The sequence below is a fragment of the Macaca mulatta genome, chromosome 14, assembly GCF_049350105.2.
Source record: "Macaca mulatta isolate MMU2019108-1 chromosome 14, T2T-MMU8v2.0, whole genome shotgun sequence".
NCBI lineage: Eukaryota > Metazoa > Chordata > Mammalia > Primates > Cercopithecidae > Macaca > Macaca mulatta.
Genome location: NC_133419.1, coordinates 38,212,524 through 38,238,589, shown reverse-complemented (window position 1 = coordinate 38,238,589; position 26,066 = coordinate 38,212,524). Strand labels below are relative to the sequence as shown.

General features: G+C 40.0%; 1 protein-coding gene, 1 long non-coding RNA gene and 2 pseudogenes across 6 annotated transcripts in view; 1 reads left to right on the top strand and 3 right to left on the bottom strand.

Annotated features, from left to right (window-relative positions):
• LOC144334557 (uncharacterized) overlaps nt 1-26,066 on the bottom strand; it is a 177,302-nt gene that overhangs the window by 1,018 nt on the left and 150,218 nt on the right. The window lies entirely within an intron of this gene.
• BBOX1 (gamma-butyrobetaine hydroxylase 1) overlaps nt 1-26,066 on the top strand; it is a 91,643-nt gene that overhangs the window by 5,440 nt on the left and 60,137 nt on the right. For 2 of the 3 annotated variants that reach the window (XM_028833552.2, XM_015114605.3), the window contains exons 2-3: nt 10,643-10,896; nt 12,641-12,755. In XM_028833552.2, the coding sequence (XP_028689385.1) occupies nt 10,678-10,896; nt 12,641-12,755 (334 nt within the window). In that variant the 5' untranslated portion in view covers nt 10,643-10,677. Of the gene's footprint in view, nt 1-2,467; nt 2,531-10,642; nt 10,897-12,640; nt 12,756-26,066 lie in introns of those variants that run through there. The other variant, XM_028833553.2, reaches the window with a different exon arrangement.
• On the bottom strand, nt 1,928-3,373 carry LOC114672301 (ETS domain-containing protein Elk-1 pseudogene; annotated as a pseudogene). Its single transcript, XR_013404521.1, has one exon. The product of XR_013404521.1 is annotated as an ETS domain-containing protein Elk-1 pseudogene (transcript).
• LOC699326 (cTAGE family member 8-like) lies at nt 22,122-24,788 on the bottom strand (annotated as a pseudogene). The gene has a single exon (XR_013404520.1). The product of XR_013404520.1 is annotated as a cTAGE family member 8-like (transcript).

Sequence of the window (26,066 nt, the reverse complement as noted above, 5' to 3'; positions counted from 1 at the left end):
AGAACTTATTTATCCTGAATAAGTAGTATGCTTTGACCAACATATCCCCATTTCTCCCACCTCCCAGCCCCTGGCACCCACTGTTCTGCTCATGACTTCTATGAGTCTGGCAATTTTAGATTCCTGTATAAGTGAGATCATATTGCACTTGTCTTTCTGTGCCTGACTTATTTCACTTAGCATAATGCCCTTCGAGTTGATCTGTGTTACCAAAAATGACAGAATTTTCCTTCCCTTTTAGGGCTGAATAATATTCAGCGGTGTGTGTGTGTATGTGTGTGTGTGTGTGTGTGTGTGTGTGTGTGTGTGTAGACAGATGATAGATAGATAGATAGATAGATAGATAGATAGATAGATAGATAGATAGATAGATATGGGTTTAGATATATACCACATTTTTAATCCACTCATCTATCAATGGACATTTAGTTGTTTCCATATTTTGGCTGTTCTGAATAATGCTGCTATGAACATGAGAATGCAAATATCTCATTGACATACTGATTTCATTTCCTTTGCCTATAATGGCCAGTAATGATACTGCTGGAATGGTAATTCTATATGTTATTTGGGGGAAAACCTCCATACTGTTTTCTTTTTTTTCACTTTGAAAAATATATATTTACAGGAACAATTCCCCATTCTCTGGGACTCTTTAGGGGAAAAAAAGGTCCACTTTGGGGAAGTAAAACAAACAGTAGAGATGAGTGTAGCACCGTCCCCCAAATCACCAACTCCCAGGTCCGGAGGCCTGGGCTGGGCCAGCGCTAACAGGTGAGCCCGGGAGTCTTTTGAACCCACTCTCTCTTGCCTAGAATAGAGACAGGACAGGCTTTATGTCCCCCATTCCTCCCTCCCAACTCCAGGGACATTGAAAGGGTCCTTTGTACCCTCCCGCAGGTAATTGGGGGGCTGGGAGGGAGGGAACTGAAAATACACGTTTGGTATCAAAAATAAACACTTGGAGGAGGGAGGCGGCAGGAAGATTCCCCCCCAAATCCCTTCCTTCCCACCCACCCCACCAAATATAGGAAGAGATGACTCCCTCTCCCCTATTGAAAAGCCCCATTTAAAAATAGATTATACTATCAAAATGGCAGCGGGGGAGAGACAGGGAGACCTGGAGTACTGGCTGAAGGGGCCCCCCAGATGGGGACCACCCCCCAAAAAAACCCTCCATTGGGAGGAAACAGACGGGACCCCAGGGAGGTTGGCAGACAAAGGAATGGCTTTTCAGGGGAAAGAAGAACAAAAGTGACATTCCTCCCTGGCCAAAGTTGGTTGAAAAAGGATAAGCTGTCTGAGAGAAAGGCTGGGGAGGTGGAAATTTCTATTCCAAGGGTGTGATTCTTCCTTGGCCAAGACTCCCAACCCATTAAACGGTACAAATTCTTCCTGGACCCCTGAGTATGGCCAGGAATAATAAAACAAACTAACTCTTCTACTCACATCTGAAAATGGAGACAAGGCTCCCTTATCTCCCCAAGGGCAGGCTGAGAAATAAAGAAAGAAACTTCGTTCTCAAGCCAGACCCCGATTGTCTTGTCTTGGGGAAAAAAAGCGGGGAGGTGGGGGAGATGTCCTAACCACCCTAAAAGGTTAGGTCAGGCTCCTCCCAGTGGCCTTCAAAAAATAAATAAATAAACTGTCCCTACCATTGATGTAGGAGACGTGTAAGGGCGGCCACTGGGGGACTGACAGAAAACAGAGACGTTGTGGAAGCTGTGTGTTTTCTGTGGAGGAGATAATGAGAATTACTCCTGAGAGTAATTCTTCTCAAGGATCCCCACCCCACCACAATCACAGAATGAGTCTTTCAGTTGAACTATGTTTCTCCTTAAGATGGCTGGCTGGAGAGAGCATGGATGGAGTGACCCCAGAAGGCGGGGGGGGGGTGGGGGGGGGGTGGTGGTGGTGGTGGTGGTAGTCATGGCTTCCGGGGCCCTGGGGAGAGCACCACGGGGGTCGAGAGGCCGTCCACGCTGATGGAAAGGATATGTACCTGGGCGCTGCCACTGGTCGGAAACTGGAAGGAGAGCTTGGCCGGGCTACGGGGCGCAATGGGACTCAGGGTGCTCCAGAGGTGAATGCTGGGAGGCAGCGAGCTGGGTGTCAGCAGCACTGGGGTCAATGTATGCATAGGAAGTAGGGACGGAGTTAGCGCCGGCCCAGGCACCTGGAGGCCGGAGCCAGTTCCCGATCCTGGGGTCCGTTCGGGTCCTGGCCCACCTAGCAGGCTCGGGCTGAGTGGAAGCTCTAGGTCCTGGGGCTTCCGGCCCTTCTGCGGCTGGGAGATCTCAGGGCTGGAAGCCGCGGGGCCGCCCGCCTGCTTTGCGGTGTCCATAACGACCGCCGGCAGCCGGGCTGGCACGCCCTCCTGTGGAGGGATTTCTGGCTCGGCCTTAGTAGTTTCCGGCACAAACCCGCCCTCCCCGGCAACTTCCAACTCTTCCTTGGGCCCTTCCACTTTCACTTCCGGGGGCAAAGCCCGGCCCAAACCTGGCTCCACATTCAGCTCTTCCGATTTCAGGTTTGGGGCCTCGGGCGGGGTCAGGATGGTCTGCAGAGGCAAGCCGGCCTCCTCAGCCTCCAGGCAAAAGGGGCTTGGACTGGTGCTCCTGCTCCCCGAGGGGGGCGCTGCTGCTCCTGCAGGAGCTGCGTTAGGGAGCATCACAGCCGGCCGAGGATGAGGGGGTGGCTGTGGCTGCAGAGACTGGATGGTGAAGGTGGAATAGAGGCCCGAGCCCATGTACTCGTTCCGGCGGCTATGTGCCAAACCGCTCGGGCCTGCCCTTCCTGCATCCTTGGGTGTGCCTGGCTTTCCAGAGGCAGTGTCCCCTGGGGCGGCATGTACAGCAGCAAGGGCCGCATTTGGCTTGGCGGAGGTAACAGACACCTCTGACTGGGGCGCGCAGTCCTCAGTGGAGCACCCTGCGACCTCAGGATGGGACACAAACTTGTAAACGAACTTCTGGCCGCTCACTTTGCGGATGATATTCTTGTCATAGTAGTACCGCAAGGCCCGGCTGAGCTTGTCGTAATTCATGTTGGTCTTGTTCTTGCGTAGCCCCCACAGCCGGGCCACCTCCTCTGCATCCACCAGCTTGAATTCACCACCATCCCGTGAAGTCCAGGAGATGATGTGGCCATTGCCTTGCTGTCTGAGCAGCTGCAGCAGAAACTGCCACAGCGTCACAGATGGGTCCATCACTGGGGGAGTGCTCACGCCATCCCAGGGGTACCTGTGTGTAGCGTGGCGGTGGCATTGGCAATGTTGGCAGCTCCGGGGGGCTGGGGCTCCATACGCGGCCCCACCGCCCCCCAGGCCTGGGTTCCGAGGAGGCGGTGGCGGTGGTGGTGGCGGTGGCGGCGGCGGCAGACCTAGAAGCCCCATACTGTTTTCTATAATGGCTAAAATAATTTACATTCCCATTAACGGTGTACAAGGGTTTTCTTTTCTCCATATTCTCACCAAGACGTATCTTTTGTCTTTTTGATTACAGTCATTGTAACAGGTGTGAGATGATATCTCATGAGGTGGTTTTGGTTTGCATTTACCTGATGATAATTGATAGCATTTTTATATACTTGCTGGCCATTTATATGTCTTCTTTAGATAAATATCTATTCCTTTTCTTTACCTATTTTTAAAATTTTTCTTTTATTGTTTTAGAGGTAGAGACTTTCTGTGTTGGCTTGGTTGGCCTCAAACTCCTGAGTTCAAGCAGTCCTCCTACCTCAACCCCTCAAATAGCTGGGATTACAGGCATGTACCACTGCACCCAGCTGCCCATTTTTTAATTGAGTAGTTCGTTTTCTTGCTATTGAGTTGTTTGAATTCCTCATATATTTTGGATTAACCCCTTATCAGATGTATGGGCCCTGCTGTGGCTTACAGAAGAGTCAGCATGGTTCCATTTGAAAGTGACTTTAGCTTATTGAATGATATAGGATGATTGCTTAACTTACTTGATTAAAATAAGTAAAAACATAGATGGTCCTCAGATGGATACTTTAGAAATATTTTTTCTCATTTTTTAGGCTGTCTCCTTACTTGCTTTATTATTTCCTTTGCTGTGCAGGGATTTAATTCAATACCATCTTATTTGTTTATTTTTGCTTTTGTTGCCTGTTCATCTGGGTTCCTATCCAAAAAAATCCATGCCCAGACAAATGTCATGGAGTTTTCCCATATGTTTTCTTCTAATAGTTTTAAAGTTTCATATTTTATGTTTAAGTTTGTAATCCATTTTGAGTTGATTTTTATGTATGATGTGAGATGAGGGTCCAGTTTTATACTTCTTCATCTGGATATTTAGTAACACTCCTCCATTTGTTGAAGAGACTGTCTTTTCCCCATTTAGTGTTCTTGGGATCTTTGTGACAGATTAATTGACCTTAAATGCACAAATTTGTTTCTAGGCTATTACTTTCTATTGATTTATATGTATTTTTTATTCCAATACCATGCTGTTTTGATTATTATAGTTTTGTAGGCTATTTTGGGATCTGATAATGTGATAGTTCCAACTCTGTTTTTCCTTCTCAAGACTGCTTTGGCCACTCAGATTTTTTGTGGTTCCATATATATTTTAGAGTGCTTTTTAAAATTTATTTGATAAATGTCATTGGAGTTTTGATAGTAATTGCACTGAATCTGTAGATGACTTTGGTAGTATGGATATTTTACTGATATTAATAATTCAAATCCAAGAACACAGAGTATTGTTCCACTTACCTGTGTCTCATTTAATTTTTTTTGTCATTGTCTTATAGTTTTCAGTGTATAGATCTTTTACTCCTTGGCTAAATATAATCCTAAGTATTTTTAGTGATCCTGGAAATTGAATTGTTTTATTGATACCTTTTTCAGAATGTTAGTTGTTATTATACCTAAACGCTACGAATATTTGTATGTTGATTTTGTATCCTGCAACATTACTAAATTTATTAGTTCTAAAAAAATTTTCTGTAGTCTTTAGAGTTTTCTGTGTATAAGATCATGTTATCAGAAAACAAGGACAATTTTACTTCTACCTTTCAGATTTGGATGCCTTTCATTTCTTCTTCTTGCCTAATTGTTCTGGCTAGGACTTCCGGTACTATAACATTAGAAGTGGTTAGAGTGGGCATTCTTGTCTTGTTCCCAAACTTAGAGGAAAAGTTTTCAACTTTTCATCAGTGAATATGATGTTAGCTGTGGGCTTGGCACAGATGGCATTTATTATGTTGAGATACATTCCCTCTATACATCGTTGTTGATAATTATTATCATAAAAGGATGTTGAATTTTATCAAATGCTGCTTCTGCATCTATTGAAATGACCACCTAATTTTTATCCTGAATTCTGCTAATTGTTGTGTCATATTTACTGATTTGTGTGTGTCGAACCATCTTTGCATCCCAGAGATAAATCCCACTTGATTATACTGTATTTTCCTTTTAATGTGTATTGAATTCTTTTTGCTAGTATTTTGTTAAAGATTTTGCATCTATGTTCACCAGGAATATTGGTCTGTAATATTCTATTCTTTCAGTGTTCCAGTCTGCCTTTGGTTTGAGGGTATTGCTGGCCTCATAAAATGAGTTTGGAAGTATTACCTCTCTGTCAGTTTTTGGGGAAAGTTTAAGTAGAATTTATGTTCATTCTTCTTTAATGTTTGGTGGAATTCACTGGTGAAGCCATCAGGTCCTGGAGTTTCCATGGTTGGAAAGTTTTTGATTACTGACTTAATCTTCATACTTATTGTTCTGTTCAGATTTTCTATTCATGATTCAGTCGTGGTAGGTTGTACATTTCTAGGAATGAATTCATTTCTTCTATATTATTCAATCATTGGCATATAACTGTTCATAGTAGTCTCTTACGAGCTGTTGTATTTCTGTGGCATCAGCTGTAAAGTCTCCTCTTTCATTTCTGATTTTGAGTCTTCTCTCTGTTTCTTAGGTTAGTTAATGGTTTGTCGATTCTACCTTTCAAAAAAGTTTTAATTTTTTCTTATCTCTATTTCATTTATTTCTCCTCTAATCTTTTTTATTTCTTTCCTTCTGATAACTTAGGGATTAGTGTGTTCTTCTTTTATCTAGTTCCTTGAAGTGTAAAGCTAGATTGCTTATTTAAGATCTTTTTTTATATTTTATGAAGGCATTTATCACTATTAACTTCCCTCTTCAAACTACTTTTACTGCATCTCAAAAGTTTGTTACGATGTGTGCTATTTTTGTTTGTCTCAAAATATTTTTAATTTCTCTTTTGATTTTTTCCTTGACCCATTTGTTGTTCAGGAGTTTGTTGTTTTGTGAAAACTGAAAATTCACAGGAGTTTTTCAGTTTTTCCCCTGGTATTAATTTGAAGACAAAGTCATTATCTTTCATAAGATGATATTTCATATAATAGCCAAGAGAATAATAAAACTTTTTGTGAGAACATAAACTGCAGGCAATTTAAAGTATATCTTTGGAACATAGTTTACATGTATCCTCCCATATATGTTTTTACTCCCAAGTTCTCATTTCTTCTAGACTAAATTTTTATGACAGCTCCATACGATGTATCTGATTTTAGCCCTTTAACCTTCTTTCAATATACCATACACACTGTCATCAACTTCATTGTCAAATCTGCTACCTGAAAAAAATATATAAAAATTCCCTCTCATAATAGAATGAAACCCAAACTCCTTATCTTGCTATGCATGGTGCTTCATGATCTGGCGTCAACATGCCTTTTAATCTCTCTCAACCACCATTTCCCCTTATAGCCTTTTGTCCCAGCCAAACATGTTTTCTTTTTTTTTTTTTTTTTTTTTTTGAGATTTAGTTATTTATTTATTTTTATTTATTTTTTTTAATTATTATTATACTTTAAGTTCTAGGGTACATGTGCATAACGTGCAGGTTTGTTACATATGTATACTTGTGCCATGTTGCTGTGCTGCACCCATCAACTCGTCAGCACCCATCAACTCGTCATTTACATCAGGTATAACTCCCAATGCAATCCCTCCCCCCTCCCCCCTCCCCCCTCCCCGTGATAGGCCCCAGTGTGTGATGTTCCCCTTCCCGAGTCCAAGTGATCTCATTGTTCAGTTCCCACCTATGAGTGAGAACATGCGGTGTTTGGTTTTCTGTTCTTGTGATAGTTTGCTAAGAATGATGGTTTCCAGCTGCATCCATGTTCCTACAAAGGACACAAACTCATCCTTTTTGATGGCTGCATAGTATTCCATGGTGTATATGTGCCACATTTTCTTAATCCAGTCTGTCACTGATGGACATTTGGGTTGATTCCAAGTCTTTGCTATTGTGAATAGTGCCGTAATAAACATACATGTGCATGTGTCTTTATAGCAGCATAATTTATAATCCTTTGGGTATATACCCAGTAATGGGATGGCTGGGTCATATGGTACTTCTAGTTCTAGATCCTTGAGGAATCGCCATACTGTTTTCCATAATGGTTGAACTAGTTTACAATCCCACCAACAGTGTAAAAGTGTTCCTATTTCTCCACATTCTCTCCAGCACCTGTTGTTTCCTGACTTTTTAATGATTGCCATTCTAACTGGTGTGAGATGGTATCTCATTGTGGTTTTGATTTGCATTTCTCTGATGGCCAGTGATGATGAGCATTTTTTCATGTGTCTGTTGGCTGTATGAATGTCTTCTTTTGAGAAATGTCTGTTCATATCCTTTGCCCACTTTTTGATGGGGCTGTTTGTTTTTTTCTTGTAAATTTGTTTGAGTTCTTTGTAGGTTCTGGATATTAGCCCTTTGTCAGATGAGTAGATTGCAAAAATTTTCTCCCATTCTGTAGGTTGCCTGTTCACTCTGATGGTAGTTTCTTTTGCTGTGCAGAAGCTCTTTAGTTTAATTAGATCCAAACAACATGTTTTCTACTGCTCAAACACTGTACTTTCATATCGTTGTTGTTGGCTCAGCCTGCACCTTAAATGTGGAATGACCTTTCACAAATCTTTCTTAAATCCAACTTATCTGTACCCAGATGAGCTAGCAAATAAAGGTTTAAATAAGTAAGGAATTTAATTTTTATCATGTAAAAAAAGAGGTCCAGACATGACCATCTATTGCTGGTAAAGTGTTTTCACAGAACCCTGGGGAACTCTGACTTCTTTTAGATTTTATACTTATGCTTCTTGCCTCATGGTTCCAAAATTACTGCTTCACCTCCAATACTACATTCACATTCCAGAGAGGAAGTGGAAAAAATAAATAGGGAAAACAGCATATCACAACAAGTCTTATCACCTTTTTAAAAATTTCCCTACACAGTAACTTCCAAATATATTTCATTGGGCATAATTATAACTAATCTTAGCTATAAAGAAAGCTGACAAAATATTTACTAGTCAGAAAATGTTGTACTAGTGAGGAAGGAAAATAAGGTGAAACCAATATGCATTCAGCAATGTTGGCCTTATTATTTGTTTGTTTTCATAATTATCTTTTCCTGGTTGTCTGGAACTTCAAAGTCATCTTTGTACCTTCTACTGCAGCATGCACTAAGAAGATACTTATTATATATTTGAGTAAGTTTAACTTTATAAATGACAAGGGAAAGAAAGCCATTTTCTGCATTTAAGCATGATTGTATTCCATTGTAATGAAAGCATAAACTTAGATAACTTGATCAAGAATAAGCAAACTACTGCCTGGGGGCAAAATGTGGCCTACATTGTTTTTGTACACACCATGAACTAAGAATAGCTGATACATTCTTATAGTGTTTTAAAAAATAAAAACAGGAATATGCAGCAGGGACTGTATATAAACTGCAAAGCCTAAAAGATGTGGCATCTGGCATTTTACAGAACTTATTTGCCATCCCTTGATATAGGTTAACATGTACTACATTTCTTTTTTTTAGTGTTAAGGATTTAATTGTATTATTCCAGGGTCATTGAAGCCATCTTTGTCTTTTGAAACAATGTATGTGAGAAAACTTGCCAGCCAACCCTTTCTCTTGTCAGGAAACTCAAATGTCCTATACCCATTCCACAGAGAAACTGATGTTAGGACTTCTGTAATGATCCTCACTCAGACTTATGAGCTAAATTTTCAGGTTTGAAAGTACATCATAATTTTTGATGATTTTTAAGTAATAATGTTCTCCTATGACTATGCAAATTTTAAGAAAAAAATTATGGTTCTGAAGCAGAAATAAGCATGAGAACAATTAATTGTATTTCACCCATGCAATTGTTGAAGAACTCTATATGTGAGGCTAAAGCAATCTTTTTCCTATTGACTCTGCTCCATACCTTGACTAAATTATCCAAGCCAGTGATTTGAGGAAGCGTATGTGAAACCACCTTGAAGTATTTTACTTTCATGTTGTGCAAAGTATATTTTAAGTTATCTTAATGTTGCATAAAGTCTTCCTGTAATCTCAAGAAGCAGAGGGAGCAATTTTATCTTACTTGTCACTAAATCCCCCAGTGCCTATTGCAGTGCCTGGCAGGGAATTATAAGCTCTGTGTGTTTGTGCGTGCACACGTGTGCACGCATTGCTACCTCCCCTTCATCTCAAGGCAATGAAGTCTTGTTTCCATTATCACATGTCACCTTCTGTTAACGATGAGCAAGTCATTACATGGAAGAAGTTAAGGAATTCTACTTCTCACATATAAATTCTACTTTTCCTGTGTAAGTTCTACTTCATCCTTGTAAGTTTAGAGTACTGGAAAATAATATATGAAGAAAGTAAAATGTAGAACATTGGCATGGCTTCTGAAGGTCAAATATACAGTCACTAATGGAATCAGGATCAACACAGATGCTCAAGCATAATACCATGGTGTCTCTGTTTCACTAAATTTCCTCTCCTGTAAATAGTCCATGTCCTTAAATTTGCTGGATTTTTTAATAAAAAGTAAGTCATGTAATCCCACGTAATATGAAGGTATACACAAGTACTCCAAAAAGTTTCAGAATAAAGTAACTAAAGTAACAAGGCACACTCTATTGATATGTAGTAAAACAAAAAATCTCCAGAAACCAAACGAGTTTCTTGCAGAACCTAAGGACTTCTGTATTTCATTAAGAAAATGTATTGTAAAGGTAAAAAAGCAAATGATAGAACAGAAACAGCACAATATTCTGAATTATAGTGGCCTTTAAGTAAATAATAAGCATTAATATTCTCTTCATAAAAGCAAGTTTACTAATTTAGTATCATAAAAACATTTTTTTCAAAAGCCATGTCCAAGGGGGCGCCAGTTAAAATAGGACAGGGATGATTGTAACACTTTCAATTTGTGGAACATTTTTCTTCCTTAAACATTCCAGAGCTTTTATGCAAACATAATTATTAAAGTGCATATGTCATTGGTTCTGAACTTATTATCTGAATTTTCTGTGAGAAAAACAAGGAATTCTTTTCATTTGGATCCTGACTTAGCACTTATGTCTCATTTACTTTTAGTCACTGTGTTTCTGCTTACAGTATGTGAAATACTCTCACCAGAACAAAGGTCCCAGCGTCAATAAGTCAAATCCCAGACTCTGACAGCTGAGTGAATAGCAGAGGCCAGAGTCCACTTGAAGTGTTCACACTTCCAGAGACCAAGTTTAGATCTTATCTGCCTGAGAATCCTTTTAACACTGATTTGTCATAGCAGGTAGCTGACAGAATTTAATCCTGAAGACCGGAAACATGGCTTGTACCATCCAAAAGGCGGAAGCACTTGACGGGACTCGTCTGATGCAAATCCTCTGGCATGATGAGGAAGAGTCTCTCTACCCAGCTGTATGGTTGCGAGACAACTGCCCGTGCTCTGATTGCTACCTGGATTCTGCAAAAGCACGGAAACTTCTAGTTGAAGCTCTTGATGTGAACATTGGAATTAAAGGCTTGACATTTGACAGAAAAAAGGTAATTATCTCTAAATTATGTCTCCCTTCTTTCTCACGTTCAATAATGGGGCTAGTCAACAATAATTTAGATAAATCTTTTTTATTTGGTCACACATATATAACCACATATGGACCCAGGTTTGTATAGTACTTGGTGCAAATTAAGTATACTCAGTAAATGGAAGCTTCAGCTATTATTATTACTATTATCATTACTACTACTATTTTTAATAAAATTTGCAGTGTTACTTGTCACTCTTTCAATGAGTGGCAGCCTTGAAAACACAAACTGTCTACAATAAAAGTAATGCTTCTAAGCCTCAGTTTATTCATTTGCAAAAAGGAATACTAAAAGAACTTGCTCATAGAAATGTGAGGCATCACTGGGATAATATGGATAAAAATGTTTAACAGTGCCTGGCATACAGTAAACACTAAAAAAAAAAAAATGACATTAACTAATGTCTTTTAGTCAAATTAGTATGTAGAGATACAAGCCTTGCTCTTGGATTCCCAAAAGCACAGCTCTCAAAACTACAAACCAGAGGCAGCCACCATTCCATGTTTCTCTATTCCAAATTTACTAGGATTCTTATTACGCTCCTGTCCACATCCCGACTTGAGGACTTTACTCCCAGATTTCACTGCTTGCTAACTAGATAGAAATGTTGTTTACTCTTACATTTCTCACCTGAAAAAAATGCGAACAATAGTAGTATCTTCCCCCTAGAGTTGTAAAGATTAAATGTGTTATGTCTATAGTACTTGTTATAAACACTCAAAATAGTGTTATTTTTATTATTGCTGTCGTCCTCCTTATCATCACTACTATTTTTGTTTTTCTTTTTTGAGATGGAATCTTGTTCTGTTGCCCAGGCCGGAATGCAGTAGGGCGATCTCGGCTCACTGCAACCTCCGCCTCCCGGGTTCAAGCAATTCTCCTGGCTTAGCCTCCCAAGTAGCCGGGATTACAGGCACGGGCCACCATGCCTGGCTAATTTTTGTATTTTTAGTAGAGACGGGGTTTCACCATGTTGGCCAGGCTGGTCTCAAACTCCTTACCTTGTGATCTGCCCACCTTGGCCTCCCAAAGTGGTGGGATTATAGGCGTGAGCCACCACACCCAGCCGCATCATTACTATTTCTAATATTCTTGGCAGGAATCTTAATTGATAACTAGCTTCAGTTATCACAGAAAGTTTGGGGATCCCAGGTTTAGAGGATGTAGGTCAAGAACTGTAGATCTATCCATGCTCTATTTCTTGAGTGCTATTTAAGGGCTTCAGACCTCAGATGTATTACTTTGGCTTCCTTGTTTTCCAAAAGCTTATGCTTAATCTCTATCTTAAAAATTAAGCTGGCCAGGCATGGTGGCTCACGCCTGTAATCCCAGCACTTTGGGAGGCCGAGGCGGGTAGATCACGAGGTCAGGAGATTGAGACCGTCTTAGCCAACATGGTGAAACCCTTTACTAAAATACAAAAAATTAGCTGGGCGTGGTTTTGCTTGCCTGTAATCCCAGCTACTTGGGAGGCTGAGGCAGGGGAATCGCTTGAACCTGGGAGGCAGATGTTGCAGTGAGCTGAGATTGCACCAGTGCACTCCACCCTGGCAATGGAGCGAGACTCCTTCTAAAAAAATAAATAAATTAAGCAAAGCATAATTGGATTCCCTGATTATCTTAAACAGCATTCAAAAACAGAGCAATAGTGGAGAACGGAAATAAAATCCATAGAGGTGAAATTTGCTTTTTGTGTTATAAGGTGTACATCACATGGCCCGATGAGCATTACAGTGAATTCCAGGCTGATTGGCTGAAGAAAAGATGCTTTTCCAAGCAGGCCAGAGCAAAGCTCCAAAGAGAATTGTTTTTTCCAGGTAACTTTGCCAAAGTCTTCAATGTCTTTTTAAACCCTTACAGTAAAGGATTTTTATTAAGAAATTTGCTCACAGAAAATTCAAACTTTTGTGCTTTGATTAAAATATGTGATGTGTAAATTATGTGACGTGTTTAAAGTTTTACCAACAAAGATCATTTGGGTAGAGATGAAAAAGAGTACAGAGTAATTCTAGACATTCTATAGAGAAAGGAACAAAATAAGCCCAGCAAACTTGTGTCTTTGTCATCTAAAGCAAAACCTGGCACAGCACACCACAGACACTCCATAAGTGCTCACTACAAAGAAGCAGGATGAACTAGAGGCAGACTGGCCCTTTATAAAAATGTTGTCTAAGACCAGAACAACACAAATCAACAAAGCAAGAATTCTTAACCTGGTCTTCACAGATGGAATTATGGGATTTACCAACCCATGAAATGGTATGCATAGCACTGCACATGCCTGTGAATGTGGGACAATTTGTGTGTGTGCATGTACACACATGTGCACGCAAAGCCACATTTGTCTAGGAAGAATTTATATGGGTTTTAAGGGGATCTGTGAACAGAACAATGTTCAGAAAAACTTCGAGCGTGGATTCAGTGGATAAAGAGGGCTCCATTGCTGAGCAAAGAGGCAAAATAAATACTTAAAACAGGTGGAAATATTTTTTAAATATAAATTTTAGGAGATATACAGTAATAGAACTCAAGCAGAGGAACTGGTAAGGGGTGAGGGGTGTTTACAATTCATTCCCTGACTATTTTGAAGATTTATTACATGAAACTATGTGCATCAAAGATAAACTGAAAAACAGTTCTTGCAAGATCTAGTCATTTAAAAGTGCGTAGCACTCCCCTCTCTCTCTTGCTCCTGCTTTCCTCATGTGACCTGCCTGCTCTGCCTTCACCTTCCATCACGATTGTAAGTTCCTGAAGCCTCTCCAGTAGTTGAGCAGATGTCAGTGCCATGCTTCCTGTATAGCCTGCAAAGCCATGAGCCAATTTAACTTCTTTTCTTTACAAATTACCCAGTCTCAGGTATTTCCTTATAGTGATGCAAGAACAAACGAATACAAAAAATTAGTCCTGAGAAGTGGGGCATTACTATAAAGATAATTAAAATTTAGAAGCAGCTTTGGAACTGAGTATCAGGCAAATGTTGGAAGGGTTTGGAGAGCTCAGAAGAAGACGGGGTAAGTTTGGAACTTTGTAGAGACAAGTTAGATGGTTGTGACCAAAATACCGATGGTGATATGGACAGTGAATGCCTGGCTGATGAGGTATCAGATGGAAATGAGGATCTTATTGGGAACTGAAGCAAAGGTCACATATGTTATGCCTTAGCAAAAGAACCTGGCTGGATTGTGTCCATGCCCTAGGGATATGTGGAGGTTTGAAATAGAGAGTGATGACCTAGGGTATCTGACAAAATAAATTTCTAAGCAGCAAAGTAAGTGTTTAAGAAGTAACATGACTGCTTCTGACAGCCTGTGATCAGATATGGGAGCAAACAAATAAGTTGGAACTTTCATATTTAAAAGGAAAGCAGAGTGTCAAAGTTTGAAAATTTTGTAACCTATTCATGTCTAGGCAGAGAAAGAAAAAGTTTTTACAGGAGAGGAAGTCAAGCAGGCTGTGGATCAACCACTTATTAGAGATATTTGTATAACTAAGAAGAAGCCAAGTGCTCATAGCCAAGACAACAAGAAAAAGGCTTCGAAGGCATTTCATAAATCTGCACAGCAGCCTATCCCATCACAGACCCAGAGGCCTAGGAAGGAAGAATGGTTTCCTGGGCCAAGGGCTCCACTGCCCTGTGTGTAGCCTTGGGACGCAGCTCCCACATCCCAGCTGCTCCGGCTCCAGCCTCGGCTCCAAGGGGCCAGGTACGGCTTGGGCCATAGTTCCAGAGGGCATAAGCTACTGTAAACCTTGGTGGCTTCCATGTGGCTTTAAGCCTGTGGCTGCACAGAGTGCAAGAGTGAATGAGGCTTGATGTTCTCTGCCTAGATTTCAAAGGATGTATTATGTTGGTGCAAAAGTAATTGTGGTTTTTGCCATTAAAAGTAACAGCAAATATAAGAAAGCCTGGGTGCCCAAGCAGAAGCCTGCTGCAGGGGCAGAGCCCTCTCAAAGAACCTCCACTAGGGCAGTGCAGAGGGAAAATGGGTTGGAGACCCCACTTAGAGTACCCACTGGGGCACTGCCTAATGGTGCTGTGGGATGAAGGCCACCATCCTGCAGACCCCATAATGGTAGATCCACCATCAGCATGCATACTCGGCATGGAAAAGCCACAGGCACTCAACCACCTGTGACAGCAACCTCTGGAGCCAAATTTGCAAAGCCATAGAGGCAGAGGTGCCCAAGGCATTGGAAGCCCACCCCTTGTACCATTGTGTCCCGGAGGCAAGATATGGAGTCAAAGAAGATGATGTTGGAGCCTTAAGATTTAATGACTGCTCTGCTGGGCTTTGGACTTGCATGGGGCCTGTACTCCCCTTTCTTTTGGCTGATTTCTCCCTTTTGTAATGAGAATGATTACCCAATGCCTATAACCCCATTATATCTTGGAAGTACATAAATTGTCTTTAATTTTACAGGCTTATAGGTGGCAGAGACTTGCCTTGTCTTAGATGAAACTTTGGACTTTGGACTTTTGAGTTAATGCTAGAATGAGTTAAGACTTTCAGAAAGTATTGGGAAGGCATGATTGTATTTTGCAATATGAGAAGTACATGAGATTTGGGGGGCCAGGGGCAAAATGATATGGTTTGCATGTTCCACCCAAATCTCATATTGAACTGTAATCTCCAGTGTTGGAGGTGAGGCCTGGTGGGTGGTAATTGGATCACAAGGGTTGATTTCTCGTAAATGGTTTAGCACCATCTGGTTAGTACTATCCTCACAATAGCAAATGAGTTCTTTGAAGATCTGGTTGTTTTAAGGTGTGTAGCAACACCTCCCTCTATGTTTCTCCTGCTTTTGCCATGTGACCTGCCTGCTCCCCCTTTCAGCTTCCATCATGATTTTAAGTCTCCCGAAGCCTCCCCAAAAGCCAAGCAGATGTCAGCACCATGCTTCCTATAAATCCTGTAGAACAGTGAGCCAACTAAACCTCTTTTCTTTATGAATTACTCAGTCTCAGATTTTTATTTATAGCAATGCAAGAACAGACTAATATACCAGCCTTGCTGAGTTTTGTAATACCTTTCCTGGAAATTCTTAACCACATACCAAGAGAGAGATTTTACCTTAACTCTTTTCAAATCTGAAATTCTTAAACATGTGTGGTAACTCTCTGTGGCTTTAAATGAGACTTATGACACTTTACTATGTATGAAGATGTTGCTAATCAACTTGAACCAAATAGCTTCACCATTTCTTCTGGTTATCAATAATAGGGTATGATATTGTCCCCTTCCTCTTTAAGCATAGACCAGCCATGTCAAGAATTTGGTTGCTCCATTTCCTTAGTCTCACCATTCTGATGACTGACAAGGTTTTGTTCTAATGCTTTCTCTCTAAACTACCAGTTCATTTTTCCCTTTATCTAGCTGATTAAATCTAGATGGATATTCAGGGAAAGATGTTTTTATTGCCTTCCTCCAATGAGTGCACTGCTAGATTCTTCAAGGAGTCTCCAATTACATAATTGAGTACCAATTGTCTGGGTCACATCGCAGTATCAAAACTATATTTTTTTATTTATTTTAGATTTCTTCTGGTACTCAAAATATTTTTCCTTAACTCTGTTCTAATTTTGTAATCCTATTGGATTTTACTTTCATTTCCTTCAAGTTCTTCTTTTGATTTTTTTCAGGAAATACATGCCAACTTTTTATTATTACAGCTTAAGCTTTTAAGCATTGTGAAAGGATATGGACATCCTCCTCCATTAATATTTCTTGATGAGTACAGTTTTATAGCTTACATTTTTCAGTACTATTGGGCAGTAGCAAAATGGAAATGATACTACACTCAATTAAGTAGTGGAAAAAACTGGTCACAATGACAGGCTGCAATCATGAATAATATAAGAACTGGCTGCTATTTAGACACTGGAAAATATTTTAATAGTTTAAAACAAGATCAGATTTTTAAAATATATTCTCAAGCTGTGCAGTTGGTGGGTAAAAAAAGAAATTAATGAGCCATTTTTGGAATATTGGTTCTATGGCTTTTTGCCTGTAGAACTTGATCCCTTATTTCATTGCCATTGCAGATTTTCAAACATTTATATTCCAGAGCATGCAAACAAACTCAGTTACATTTGTGAAAGGATTTTGTTTTTTAGTCCCAGTGGTAATGTTTTCTCTTCTGCAAGCACAACCATCGGAGTGAGGGTTACAGAGCTTTTAAAATCTGGAATCAAGATGCAGACAGTTTTTCCTTGATCTTCCCCTGGCACTTGCTGTTGAACTAAAAAATGACAAGACAAATGATCATCATCCAAAAAAACTTTTGTCATGGGACACAGTCCTAGCTGAAAGGAAGACATGGATAGTGATCACTCCCTCATAAATTTCTATTCAGTTGTGCATATATTGGGTATCTATTTTGTGCCAGGACCTCTGTAAGGAAATATCAAGATTTTTTAAAAAGACATAGATTCTCTCCTTGAGGACTTATCAAGTCTGAAAGGGAACAATAGCCACGAGAAAATAAGTATAAGACATTACTTGAAGTACATTAAAACCACACATAGAAAGTTAATGATGACACATAGGAAGGAACTTGAAGGGATGAAAGAATGATTCTCAGAAATGAGGTAATACTTGAGCTGCATTTTGGAGAATCAATCAGTTTGTCAGCGTAAGATAGATAGAAAGTAAGGAAATTCTCAACAAAGAAAAAGGCAGGTAGAAAATCATCAAAGGGTAAAATGGTAGGATAGGTTTAGAAAACTGCAATTAGTTTAATATTGGTGAAGTTAAAATTGTTAGGCAACAGAGAAGAAGGAAGGGGCCGAACCATGAAGTCACTTATATGCCCTGCTTGGTCCTAAACCTGTAGGCAATTAAGAGTTTTCCCAACAAGGCCTCCGATACACCATACCATTAGCTTCTCCAGACTGATGTTCTTCTTTTAAAGCCAGAGAAATGAGTTTAAGATCTGCATAAGTTTAAGAAGATGATTGCTTTCATTTTTTCATCTGTATTTTACATTTTCCGAGTTATGTATTTCTGGTTTTAGTCAAATGAACATATTTTCTCAAATGCCTACAAGTTTGTACATGTCTCCTACTCCCTTTTTTTTTTTTTTTTTTTTTTTTTTTTTTTTTTTTTTTTTGAGACAGAGTCTTTATCTCTCGTCCAGCTGGAGTGCTGCAGTGGGACGATCTCAGCTCACTGCAACCCCTGCCCCCGGATTCAAGTGATTCTCCCACCTCAGCCTCCCAAGTAGCTACAGGTGCTGCAGGGACTACAGGCATGTGCCACCACGCTCAGCTAATTTTTGTATTTTTAGTAGAGATGGGGTTTCACCATGTTGGCCAGGATGGTCTTGATCTCTTGACCTCGTGATCTGCCCGCCTTGGCCTCCCAAACTGCTGGGATTGCAGGCATGAGCCACTGTGCCCAGTGGGCTTCCTTTTTTCTGCTTGCATTCTCCCCTCCTCCACAGTGCACCTGCCTGGCTCTTGTCTTATATTTACCCCACAAAAGAGAGTGAAGTAATCAGATCTGTGTTGTAGAAGGGCCTTGATCATGGCTCTGAGTTTGGATGGACCAGCATAGGGAGTGCCTGGGGTCAGGGTGACCATAACACGACCTAGAAATAGTCCTGTAAAAGACAACGAAATTTTGAGAGGCAGGGAGGATGGAGGAGAATGTAGAATCTGTATTCAAACGGAATATACACGACCTGTAGGACAGAAAGTTGCTGGCTATATTCTCCAGTCTCTATCAACTGAAATCCGAACACTCCAAGCCTAGCAGGTACATGTTTCCAAACATATGGGTGAAAATGAAAGACTTTAAATTATACTAGAGACAAGATTTTTATGTACTAATTATAATTTAGCTCTCGTGTGAAATTTTGACATAATTATACTCTCATTTTTGTCACTAACTTTAATATGCAACATTCTCAACATATAACTGGCAGGACCAAAATGGAGAAAAAAAATCACTGTATAGTTTGATATACATATGAACCTAAATATTTGTTCTTCTATTAATCCTCAATATCAGAATGATAAATGCTTGCTTTATCTCTTTGAATTGGTACTGAAGTATTTTTGTATTAATCTCTGACTTTAATAATATTTCTTATAGAAAATTGAGATTTAAAAAGCTATAACTTGAAGAAAATATTTTATTTCCGTGGAGACAGGCTGCTCAGTTTTCTCAGTAATCCAGGGATGGAGTACGTTGCACAGCCAAAAAAAAAAAAAAAGAATATTGCCCCACAATTCTTTATGCTTCTCTCATGGCAGTCTTTACCACCTACTTAATCAGATTACAGCCCTTCGGTCTAAAGCTATAACGCACTTTTTTGTTTCAAAGGAAACATTCCACAAGAGGAAGTGAAAACTCACAAGTAACTGTTGGGACCCTCTAAAATCTATTCATCTTGTACATGTCAAGACAAAGTAGAGAGTTCTTCCTTTCTTGCAGAGAGCCATATATTTACTTGAAGATGGAGATTTTATGATGGTGCAAAAAACAGATTTGGTTTGGTGCAGAGGCCATTTTTACAAAGCCTTGTCATAAAGCAAAAATTGTGTGTGTTTTTCTTAATTCAAGTAATGTGCAAAATAAATATGCCTCACCCATGTGACATTTTGCCCCCCGTTCTAAGCCTTGCTACATCCATTCTTGAATCCTCAGAGGTGGGAGCCTGCGATGCAAATCAGAGATGGGGTGAGTGTAGTTGTTTCACTATTTCTTGGTAATTATAAAAAGAACTAGCAAGATTTGGTGAGTTGTTTTTTTTCAAGCTGTGTTAGGATATCCCAACAGTATCAGGGCTGCCAGGTCAGAATGGCTTCCAAACAGCCCTGTCAAAACAGCTGCCTTAGAGCAATTAAGCCACCACCACATCATCTTCCGAAATGCATTCTATGCCCAAGAGAGACTAAGTTTCCTTCCCTAAGGTCACCCAAATTCATAACTCATATACACAGGTGGGAGAAGAGCTCACAGGATTTATATGTTTAAGAAGCATGTCTTTGTTCTGTTTTGCCTGTCATATGCAAAATGGACCTATTGACTTGCAGAGAAATAGCTCTGGGGTTTTTGTGAAATGAATATAGCTATCTCAAATGCATGTGACTTTACTGTAACTGCCTGAGGGGTTCTTCCTGCCTGCTGCTCAAAGAAAGACTATGGTATTACAGTAAAAAAAGGAGTTTAATAGACATGAGGCCAGCCATGCCACGGGGGAGATTGAGTTAGTACTCAAATCAATCTACCCAATGCTCATAGGTTAGGAGTTTTTCAAAGGCATTTTGGGGAAAGGAGTGCCAGTGGCTAGGCTTGCTGCTGATTGGTTGGGGCAGAGATGAAATTTTAGGGGGTCAAAGCTGTCCTCCTGTGGGCTAAATTGTTTCTGGGTGGGGGTGGGGCCACAGGGGCAGGATTGGAGGGTCCAGGTAGAGCCATGGGGTCCAGTGGAACCATAGGTGTCAGACATGAAAAAAAAACCCAAAAAACTGAAAAAAAAATCTCAAAGGCCAATATACAATAGTGGTGTTACCTGCCGGAATGGCTGACAATCTGTTTCTGTGCCTTAGCAGAATCAGGCTCCTCTCTTTCCCCTAACCTGATGGTCTTTCATTCGTTTGGCAAAGGCCATTGAGTTCTTGGGGAAGGCCCATTCCCATTTAAAACTATAAATTAAATATCTCTCAAAGACAGCTTAGCCTAAGCCCAGGAATGATTAGGGGAAAGGCAAGATGGGGGAGGTGGATTAGATCAGTTCTCTTTCATTGCCATAATTTTCTCACTGGTATAATTTTTGCAAAGGGACCTATTGACTTTCAGAGAAATATCTTTGGGGTTTTGATTAAGTGAATACAGTTATCTCAAATGCATGTCAATTTATGAATGTGTACCTTGCTTCATTTTTCCTCTGTGCCATATTGATGTCTTTCAATGTGTCCTATTCTTTCCTGAATTATATAATAATAGATTATTCTCAATTTCTGCACTGCGCTTGGTAAAATCAGGCATAACATCTAAAGAGTCTAATGTACCTATGCAAGATGAGGCTACCCTTGTTCTGACTGTAAACCCACCAGGGGAGACTTAGAACCTGGGAAGCACACTGCAGTGCCCTGTGCTTTTCGTAGGTGCCACTAATCTGCAGGTTGCTCCCACAAAATCTGCCTAGTTTGGGTTTCATATGTCAACTCCAGATAAACTTATCTTCCTCATTCCTTTTCTAAACTCCACCTATACTTCCAGCTAGAAAACACATACCACATGTTCAGATATAAATGTTAAAAATAAGTTTAATTTACTAGATGTATTAAATAAATTTTTTAAAAGCCTGTATACTACTACATCTATTACTTTTTTAAATGCTTGAGTAAGAGGTATATTAATTATATTCTTCTTCAAAAATTATTTTCTCATTACTTAACAACTTCATAAAACAATGTTAGTGCTAGACAGGACCTTGAAAAGCTGGTATTTTAAAATATTTAAAAAGCCATGGTAAAGTTTGAGGGTATTTTTGAGAACCTATAGTAAATATATTTCCAGAAAGAATTATTACAGTCCCTTCCCTTTTTATACATTTTTAGTGTAGTTGCCACATTGAGAATTAAGGAAAATATTCTAACTTTTTTGCTCATGGAAAAATAATTTTTTGTAGTTATACTAAAATAAATGTATTGCTTTTTAAACACAGAAAACAAAATAGAATGGGTTTTCCTTAGTGAATGATGAGCTTCCATTTCTTACAAGCTAGGTTTTTTTGTGTTTTTGTATGTGTGGTTTTTTGTTTTTTGTTTTGTTTTGTTGTGTTTTTTGTAGCCCAGGAATAAGTTTTATAACATTGGCAGTTGGGCTACAAGTTTAGAATTTATACATTACTTTCTACACTGGCTTCACATTTACCAAATGTATACATAAGGGATAAATTTAGCCTGCCAATTTTGTTAGTGCCTATATATCAGCAGATTCACCAGACAATAAAAAAGAGAACAATTGATTCACAAACCATTACCTCTCATTTCTGGTTCCACTTTGCTTCGAGATGGCAAAACATAGAACTACACAGCGTTAGGTTTGGAGTTGCAGTTATCTTCAGCACACTTAAATTTCTTTTGTGTTTAAATAATCTTTATTTATAAAATACTATACTAAGAACTATAATTCCATTAAACTTCAATTTGAGAAAAGTGTAATCACTTAAGTAACAGCAGTTACTTAAACTGAAAATGACATCAGTCTAAATTACTTTTGAATAGAGCAAAAATATTGTCAGGTTTCTTGCTGTGGTTCTGGATGTTCAGTAGCAGGCTCCTTTGAAGGCAGAATCAACCCTGAAGGGAACTCGCTTCTACCTTCAGAATGTGAGGGTGAGGTAAAAATCCAGGTCTTGGGTGATGGTAAGGAGGAAAACCCCTCGGTGGATAGATGTTTCTCACTGCAAATGGAGCATGTGGTGGACCTGGGAAATCCGCTGGTGGATAGTAACCTCCAGAAGCTCCAAACATGGTTCCTGGAGGAGGTGGGGGGAAAGGAGGTCCTCTTCTCATGAACGGGCCCCTTGTATTCACTGGAAACAATGGACCTCTGATTGGAGCTAGAGGTGGAGGCACAAAGCTGGTGCCAGTTGCTTCATTTTCAGCAGGGAGAGATGAATCAGGCACATTTAAATCACCAAGATCATCTTTGGCGTCATTTCTACTGGATTCCATTTCTGAGGGCATTGACCCATCCATTTTATCCAAAGAAGGCATATTAAAACTTCTGAGTTCTGCTGGCCCAGACAGTCTATCAGAATTAGAATAAAATCTGTCTTCCCTTTGTGGAGGAAGACCTGAATCAGGATATGATTGTCCTGGTGGAGGAAATATCATCCTTCGTTCCTGATCCCACGGAGATGACAGGGGCCCAGTATCAGAAGGAGCCCTGTGAGGATCAGTTAATGTATCACAGCTTGGTTCTCCTCTTTCATTGGTAATCTGATGGTCCAGAGGATTCCCTGGGCCTCTTGGGCCTCTTCTTCCTCTCCCCAGAAGCACAGGTGAGAGTCTGAGTGGACCCTCCAACAAAGTTTGAGGAGAGAGAAAAGCTCTCGTTTCAGATGAAGGCCGACCCAATGGTGAGGGACCATATGGGGAATGCTCTCTGTCAAATGCTGTATTTGAAACATCAGGTGCAGAACGATCTTTTTCTAAAAGTGCAAATTTAAACCCTGTTTCAGTTAATTTTTGTCTGTTGTTAGCATTTTCTTTCCTTAAATCACTGAGGTTTCTTTCAGCAGTCCGAGCTGCCAACCAATTATCATGTCCTTTTCTCTCGTAGGAAATAACCTGCCTTTGATAAAAATTAATAGTTCTCTCCAATTCTTCTTCACGATCTTTGGCTAGCTTTCTATAGGTCTCCAGCCCTTCAGTGGTATGACTGATCTTTTTTTCCACTTTAGAAAGTTTCTCTTCTTCCTGTATCTGGTAATTTTCCTCTACCGTCAATTTCTTGTGGAGTTTCATTTCATTTTCTTGATATAATTCAGTCATTATTTTAAGTTTCCGTTGAAGTTTCTGATTCTCACTTTCAAAACACATGTTTTCTGACTGCAAAGATGCTTGTTGAGTCTGAAGATTTTTAATATGCTCTGTAAGCTCGTCCTTTGTTTTGTCAGCTTCAGATAACTGAATAATAATGTGGTTTCTTTCTCCTTCTAAGGCTTTTAAAGAAACATTTAACTTAGCAGCATGAATCAGTTTCTTCAAAGCTCCTTTTGGAGGATCATGTGAGTAAGCACCATTTTCCGGTTCACTGTTCACTTCTAATTCCAAGTTATCATCATCCGTTATGTCCTCTCCAAGCACAGCAGCCCAATCTTTCATCTTCAGCAAGCATCCAGTCAGAGTCTTGATGTGATTTTCTTTATCATTTAGAACTTGTTCTGCATGTACTTTGGAGTCTTCAAATGTTACTTTCTGTTTATTAAGCTCACTCACTTGTTCCTTCCATACTTCAGCTTCTTGCAAAAGCTGCTTCTGGCTTTCCTGAAGTTGAGAATTTTCACTCAAAGCATCTTTTATTGCTATCTCCCATCGTTCTTCATTCATTTGAAAAATCTTGAAAATGATTTTGGCTTCAGCTATTTGTGATTTGAGAGATTTTGACTCATCTTGTACAGACTGTATCGTTTTTGAAATATCCGCCATCAATTCATCTTGTTGAGAATGTTTAGATTTCTCTTCTTTGAACTCTTTTTCTAGACAGAGGATTTCATCCTCAAGTTCAGAATTGAACCTGTTCAGCTTTTCACAGGTTGCCTCCAAACTTCGTGCTTCTGCTGCCGCCTTCTCAAAGCTGACATCCTCTAAAGATGACTCTACTTCATAGTCTTCGTGTTCTTTTTGAATAAGGCTAAATTTTTCAAGTAGTTTACATTTTTCTTCAATTAGTCCAGAAAGCATTGCAGCAAGTATTTCTTCTCTTCCCACATAAAGCCGACTCCTAACCGATCTAAAACTTCTCCACAGAAAAAGGAGAACGGCAAAAAATCCAACAACAGCTGCACATACCACCAATTCCCATGGAAAACCATAAGGATCCGAATCTGGTCTCCTACTTTCAGGTAGTGCTGCCACAACCCTGCCTAGCTCCTCCAGGACCAATCCCAAATAGGGCTGAGGGGTAGCGCCGGGCTCCTCCATAGCGCCAAACTGCTCTGGGATCACCGCAGTAACACCGGCCACAACAAACGGTGGAGAACAGGCAGCCTTGGGTCTGGAATCCGAATCCGTAGGCGGCAACCAACTGGAGTGGACCACTGCGGAGCCGGCTGCGGGGGCCGCTGGGGAACGCGGGCACCCCATAGGCCTCACAGACCCATGCTGCGGCCCCCCATTCCCCCCCCGCCCCGGCCAGCTTGTTACACTTTACATCCTGAGGCAGCGCAGGTCCGAGCCCGACCCGCCTTAGTTCTGGCAATTTTCACATCACATATTTTGAAGCTCTGTTGTTTGGTGAATACACTTTTAAAATTGCTGTCTTCTTCACAGATTAAACCTTTGATCATTACATAATCTCTCTGTTTCTGGTAATTTTCTTTGCTTTATCTGATATACATACAAGCACTCTTGCTTTCCTTGCATTAATGTTTGTGTAATATATCTTTTTTCATCCTTTTAATTTGGCCTGCCCTGGATTGGTAAATTTCAAGTGAGTTTCTTGTACACAGCATACAAGAAACATATACGAAAGGGTCATACTTTTAAATACACTCTTCTATTATCTGTCTCTTGATAGACCATTCATAATTAAACTAATTATGGATAATTTAGTGCATAAGCCTGACATCTTTTTCTGTATCAATTTTTGTTTCTCTGCTTGTTTTTCTTTTTCTTTTTTTTTTTTTTTTAATTATACTGTAAGTTCTAGGGTACATGTGCACAACATGCAGGTTTGTTACATATGTATACATGTGCCATGTTGGTGTGCTGCACCCATTAACTCATCATTTACATTAGGTGTATCTCCTAATGCTATTCCTCCCCCTCCCGACTCCCCACAATAGGCCCCGATGTGTGATGTTCCCCTTCCTGTGTCCAAGTGATCTCATTGTTCAATTCCCACCTATGAGTGAGAACATGCAGTGTTTGGTTTTTTGTTTTTGTGATAGTTTGCTGAGAATGATGGTTTCCAGCTGCATCTGTGTCCCTACAAAGGACACAAACTCATCCCTTTTTCTGGCTACATAGTATTCCATGGTGTGTATGTGCCACATTTTCTTAATCCAGTCTGTCCTTGATGGACATTTCGGTTGATTCCAAGTCTTTGCTATTGAGAATAGTGCCACAATAATTATACGTGTGCATGTGTCTTTATAGCAGTATGATTTATAATCCTTTGGGTATATACCCAGTAATGGGATGGCTGGGTCAAATGGTATTTCTAGTTCTAGATCCTTGAGGGATTGCCACACTGTTTTCCACAATGTTTACAGTCTCACCAACAGTGTATAAGTGTTCCAATTTCTCCACTTCATCTCCAGCACCTGTTGTTTCCTGACTTTTTAATAATCGCCATTTTAACTGGTGTGAGATGGTATCTCATTGTGGTTTTGATTTGCATTTCTTTGATGGCGAGTGATGATGAGCATTTTTTCATGTG